Below are 6,466 nucleotides of genomic sequence, written 5' to 3'. Positions count from 1 at the left end.
TTTGTGAACGGAACGGTTCGCTTCTTGCACGGTACGCTTTGCTAAAAATAGCTGCACGCTTTGTGAACGGTTTGCGCGCTTTATTAATGAGGTGGGCGTGGCCTGAACGCTTTGATTTTTCTCCATATAATTTTGTTTAGTTTTTGCCCGATCTACTTCAGCAAGGTGGTAATTATGTCAAGAATTTTTCTTTTTTTGTATGATATATTACAAAAGAATTTCAATCGATCTATTTAAAATCAGAACGTCCATCCGTTCCCCCGTTTTTGATACGTTGCGTGAACCGTGTACTCAGTGACAACTGGGAAGCGGGGGTAATTTTAATTTTGATCAGTCTGTAATTATTAGTATTTAATTTAGATTAATGTAATCATTCAGATAGATTAAAAGAACTGTTTGACTTTAATCCGATATATTTTTGTTAATTCAGCGAGCTGTCGATAATTTTACAAAGCATCTTGAGTTTTTATTTCTATACATGTACTTGAGTTGAAGTCATTAAATACTTCTAATCCATTTAAAATTGCTATAACAAATTGCCCCGCCTTTATTCCGATATTTTTTTTTAGTTTAGTTTCCTTTATCGTTGTCTTGATTCTCGGCTAGTTTTTATTATTCATAATTCGTATGATCATTCTTTATTGCGTACTACTGTAGTACTATTGCCGATCGCCGATTGCCTTAGTGAATAGACGATGTAAAATTAATGGATAGATAAGAAATCTAGAAATCAACTGTTATATAGTTTTTTGACACGAATTTTTATTCATTTAAATATTAATTCTATGATTTCCTGCACTTGTTTGTATACATAGATCATATCTACATCCAACCCGTCATCGCCTCTCTTATCTGAACTAAGATCGCATGTATATTAAAAATATGACTATTAGTTTTTGTTTTTCCGTTAAACTATACATGTTCATGTAACATATTTCATACGGTATGTACACAACTGGATATACACAACAAGTCAATAGCTTTTTTATATAATGGCGATATTTATCATTCTGTTGAACAAGTGTCCGCTCTTCACCGTATGCATGCGATTTAGCTGACGTTTGACAAATGCTGACTAACCTGTTTATGCACTATTCATGCTTCACCGCATTCAAGTATTTCATACACCCGAACACGTTACCTTGGTCGAAAGACGTGTAAAACGTGTTTTGAACACAAATAATATGACAATCACTGCACTAGCAAGGAATATCCAATGAATGACGAAACAAGACAGACTGAAATCCAGACACAGATACTTGTAATAATTGTAGACAGCTTTCGTGTATATGTTAAACCATCGCACATGCGCAAAACCACACACTGTGGCAGATCGAGCAATGTCAATGTTCGCATGGCTTTTAGAAACGAAGCGTTTTTGTAGAAACCGATGGAAACGATGTTACATGTACGTTATTACTATCTTGGAATAACTATCTACTGTGTTGGATGTAGTGCCGCTAGGGTTTTTAAAAAGATGCAGACGTTATGCACTCTATATGAACGACACACGTGTTCGATGTGCGTGCATACGAAGTAAGGCAGCATTATCTGTGCAAAATAATACGAAAACATTGGAAATTCTTTCAAAGAATAAATATATTTCGTACTTTATTAATTGTTGTTTCCATTATTCTTTATTACAAACATTTTACTACAATGTGTAGGTGTAGTTCATGCATTTAGAAGTCCGTGCAACCTAAATGCGTCGATCGGATCAAAGCAACCGACCGTAACTTTCTCAACCGGTATATATACCCCAGTGGCAGTAGAGGAGCGATCGAAACTAATATGGCGACCAAATGCTTTAATGAATTCATGTCAGCTTTAACTTCTTGATTTACATGAAATGTTTGTGTACCGGCACTTTAAAGCCTTTAAAGCCATTATATTCACTCTTAGTCATGAATATGAAACATACATGGAACAGCCATATTAACATGCCTTTTAGGTCACTTCCGCAACTTAAAATATAATTTAATGACGAAAAGATATGATTTAACATATATATATCAAATTGGTAATGTTAGTTTGAACATTTTATTTAATCTTACAATAATAATATACTCAAAACGCATGATGACGTCTATATTTTGCTCCTGGCACATGAGTTAGTGTATTCACAGAAAATTGAACGTCGCAGATTTGCAATGCAAACATATGGGGAAATATAAACGGAATGGAAATATTATCATATGATCAACTGACACATGATTTTGTTCTGATGTTTGGAAGAAAAGAGAAAATATAAATACTTTATAAAATGATGCTTCTTTTTATTGTCAAATCAAAGATACATTCTGTAATCTTCTGAGCAGTGCTCTAAATTCTGAAAAATATATATATACAGTAATTTATATGTAAAATACATATATAGTAAAAAAAAAAACCATGTTGTAATTGATCTTAAAAGGTATTAATGTTCCGCTAATACAAAAAGCGATGATATTACTGCATGTACATTACTAACATTATTTTGAGCACAACCCGTTGTTACAAGAGTATCCTGATGGACATTGGCTGCAAGTTGATCCACTTTCATGTATGTATGGTCTATCGCCGTTCATGTTACCACTTTGAATAAAACAATCAAAATTAAGAAATTGTAACAAAACATCTTTTAGAGCTTTATTGAGAATGTAAAGTGATCTAGATGTAAACAGACCATAAAATTAAACATTAAAATATGTAATAAATAAATGATTGATTGAATCAAAGACCCAAGTGCGAACACGTTTCACGGTGTCTAGGTATGAAGGCATTGTTGTTAAGTCTATATAACATCTCAAGAGGAATTTTAACATCAATTGTTCCAAAGTTTCTCCTCTTTATTACAATGTATTGATGTTACTTACCGCTCTCCGTAGTTACACACATAGAAATAACCTGACGACCAACCCTCCCTTATCAGTGGGTCACAGAATGCCACAGCACAACCCACGTACTCAGTCTCTGCCCACACAACCTTTATTTCAATAAACAGTAATATAACACTCAAGTGTAACCGTTAAATACAAAAAAAAAACCCAACAAAAACAAACAAACATTAACACTAACTCACACAAAAACGTCTAACCCCCCCCCCCCCCAAAAAAAAAAACCCAACCAAAAGACCCCCAAAAAACAAAACAATACAAACACATAATCACAGTCCATTGCTTTATCCACACTTTAATGTTGACCGATTGTTTAAGATAAAACATACTTTATAATTGAATTTTACATTTATGTTTTATTTTACTTAACATCTGTTGTTTTAAATATGTAAGCATCATCCTCTTGAACACAAAGATGTCGGATTTTAATGCAAACATGTTTGTTTTTAATTAATGCTCAAAATAGATGTACCTGTGTGTAATGGCCACAAGTTTTTTCGTGGGTGCAGTTGTTGGTACCGAAATCATAAGAATTCTTTTCGTTGTCCCAAAACTCTACTGCTTTTCGGGGTGTTGCTTCATCTGTTCAATGTACAAAGTTCAAGATACCAAGTTGTTTACCAGATTACCAAATTTTATTAATGTATCTACCAAGAAACCAATGTATTAATCTTAGAAATAAATTAAAAAGAGAATTAAAAAAAACCCATGTTTAGCTGTTATGTTACAAATCTTGCCAATGGGTTAGTCACTGCAATGTAGTTTTTTCCGCTTATAGGAGGTTTATAGTTTAGCTAAATCCATCGTTTTATCAAAGAACACACTCTTAGAGATTACCCAAGAGACACCATTACGATAAACGTACCAGTTTGCACAAACTATTTAATAAAATTGATTTAGCTCCGTAAGAATTCATGTATACTATACATGAAGCCAACTAAATTTATTGTTTTCCTTAGAAATTGATATCAATATGAATTTGTAGTTTTTTTGTTGCAAGAAATTTATTTTGATTTAACTGGTAGTGTGCAAACTTTCATACATTCTTTGAGAAAACAAAATTAGTGACCTTGCAATCTAACTGTAATACATTCAATGAGATCAGCAAATAACGCAAAGATAAATTACCTATCTCCTCTGAAATCTAAACCTTACAGTATGATTACACCTGGCGATGTTGAACTTTTATTACACTAGGTAAATATCAATGTATGAAAAAAATATTTACCTTTCGAGTAATAAAGGTTTTCGCCAACTCTTTTAAAACTTTCAGCCTCATCGTATTTGTTTGGATTGTGTCCCGATACACACTTGTTGGCGTAGTTCTGGGCTACAGTTGCCAATTCATCGCTCCACTTCTGTTGAAAGTACATATACGAAGCAAGTACTCATTTACTAACACATTGTACAAATCTATATTTAACAAAGTGATTTACATTGTTTGTAACATTAATTTGATAAAATATGTAAAAAAGATATGTGTTACAAAATATTACTTATGGAACTAACAGGATTGAACTTTATTAATTATAAAATTAGATTAAAACAAATTGTATGCAATCTTGATTTTTTTTTTATTTTACATGATGTGAAATAGAGAAGTGTATATTAAATGTAAAATATGCACAAACCAGTTCTCTCATGTTTGCAGCTGTTGGGTTAACGATACGGCGTTTTTCATTGTGGACCTGCAATATACAAACAAAAAGCATGTACGCCGACCAAACTGTACTATATTACCAAGGAAATACATTAAATAAGAAATGAATCAATCAAAAGCGTTTAAATGACTTAATATTATATCACTTACATCTAAAAATTGTTGTTGAAACGTTGTCAGCGAACAAACACTTGGACAAAAGTAAGCAACAAACAGTAGTATCAAACACGCTTGCTTCATTCTTGTCTTCTCTCCGTGAAACTGTTTGCGATATTCTATTAAACGTTTGCGCATGATATATATATGATAAAAATGTAATCGATACAAATGTTGTTTTTGATTTTCATGCACTTTTGGAAACATGCACACAAAAGGTTTATTAGTTTGGACCCGTCCTCTAAATAAATTTGTTCATACAAACAGGATGTTCTAAAATTGTTTCATATTCAGCTACGTTTAGATTTTGAACAGATAATTTTGTTCAATTAAGTAATCTTGATATTAAAACATATTTATTTAACATATGTTCTTTAACTTTCCTTGAATAGCCTACTCAATAAAAATAAATAAATAAAACAGTAACTGTATTTTTTTGTCATATAGGGTGTTTCATCATATCTGTCTCTATCGCAATTACATGTACTATTAAATCTAATCATATCTTTAAAAATTGAGCTTTAATCTAGAGAAGAAATAAATCAATAGTGTATAATAGAAATAAAGATTAATTTTTCCTTTTATGAATAAATATGACGTCAAACTAGAGATTTGAGAACTGAAGAAAAAATTGAAAAATGCATTTCTACAGACACTGCGATGACAACTGTTTCTGATACAAAAATATGAAGGGAAATGTAATTGAAGAAAGTTCGAAAATCAATGCTGACTTTAAGCACATTGTAGGCAAAGTAAGAATTTACAGTATGTTACTGTGGAGTCATTAGATTTCGTGGTGGCTCAAATTTCGTGGAATTCGTGGGTACCTCTCATCCACGAATTAACATCCTCCACGAATTAATAAATTAGGGTATAAGAGTCTTATTTCCTTTGTAGGTTTAAGAAAATACACGAAATTACGTCCCTACGAACCTGTAAAATTTAAGCAATCCTCGAAAATTGGCCCCCACGAAATTTAATGATTCCACAGTACGTGTTGACTGGAAATTCACACCTTATAATGTATAAATAAAACAATATATGAAACAATCCGACATCATAAGTAGACGAAAGTTCGCAAGATGGATACAGGTTTATCCACGCAAATTTACTTGATAACGAAAAACTTTTTCCAGATTTGAGTTCTGTAAATATTCTGAAGGATCGTGTATATTCTTAATCAAAATGCATGTGAAGTTTTATACAATGTATCACCTTATTTAGGATTTGATAAAATTCTCAAATTATTTTATTTTTTAGTTCAAGAGAACATACATTGTATTTGGACTTCCTTCCGACAAATGCTCAACTAAAAAAAGGGGAAAAGAGTGCTGTTATATCAAAATGTATGGGCACTCAACCATATGCTATGAATTTTGGATGCATTGACATCTGGCAAATCTTTGCTGCAAAGCAGAAGGTTAAAACAATTCCATCGATGAGACGCTAGTTGCCATCTACTACCCTTTTCACACCAAGTAACGATGAAATGATAAAGCATAAATTTATCTTTATCAATATTATATTTGTTTATTATAGTGCTAATGAAAAGGAAAAGTATTAAGCATGTATAATTGGATTTATTGGTGTTGATTCATTGAATATTTTTAGAAGTTCAACCACTAGGTATATAATAAACGTATATAGTTATGAATCTAGGCAATTGCATTGTTTGTTTTTGTCTGAAAATATTGTTTAATATTCAAAAGGTGGCTTTCAGTTTGAAAAGTTGTTTTCGGGAACCTTTACCATTAAGAGGTTTGTCCAGCTATTT

At 32.0% G+C, this 6,466-nt stretch overlaps 1 protein-coding gene across 1 annotated transcript; it reads right to left on the bottom strand.

Annotated features, from left to right (window-relative positions):
• Window positions 1-2,386: 2,386 nt before the first annotated feature.
• On the bottom strand, window positions 2,387-5,068 carry LOC109618476 (GLIPR1-like protein 1). Its single transcript, XM_034474796.2, has 6 exons — window positions 4,687-5,068; window positions 4,508-4,564; window positions 4,105-4,234; window positions 3,349-3,458; window positions 2,856-2,965; window positions 2,387-2,574 (listed from the first exon to the last, which is right to left on the bottom strand). The coding sequence occupies exons 1-6, from the start codon at window positions 4,897-4,899 to the stop codon at window positions 2,472-2,474; spliced, it is 723 nt and encodes a 240-aa protein (XP_034330687.2). The 5' UTR covers window positions 4,900-5,068; the 3' UTR covers window positions 2,387-2,471.
• Window positions 5,069-6,466: the final 1,398 nt, after the last annotated feature.

The sequence above is a fragment of the Magallana gigas genome, chromosome 8 (assembly GCF_963853765.1).
Source record: "Magallana gigas chromosome 8, xbMagGiga1.1, whole genome shotgun sequence".
Lineage (NCBI taxonomy): Eukaryota > Metazoa > Mollusca > Bivalvia > Ostreida > Ostreidae > Magallana > Magallana gigas.
Note: the sequence above shows the minus strand (reverse complement) of the source record. Positions and strands in the feature narration are given on the sequence as shown.

Bases quoted from the DNA above. Each gene is read 5' to 3' on its own strand.
- LOC109618476 (XM_034474796.2), bottom strand. From the start codon at position 4,899: ATGTTTCCAAAAGTGCATGAAAATCAAAAACAACATTTGTATCGATTA. The intron at 4,565-4,686 runs GTAAGTGATATA...TGTATATTGCAG, and splicing joins TTCAACAACAATTTTTAGAT to GTCCACAATGAAAAACGCCG. The intron at 4,235-4,507 runs GTTTGTGCATAT...TACTTTCAACAG, and splicing joins CTGCAAACATGAGAGAACTG to AAGTGGAGCGATGAATTGGC.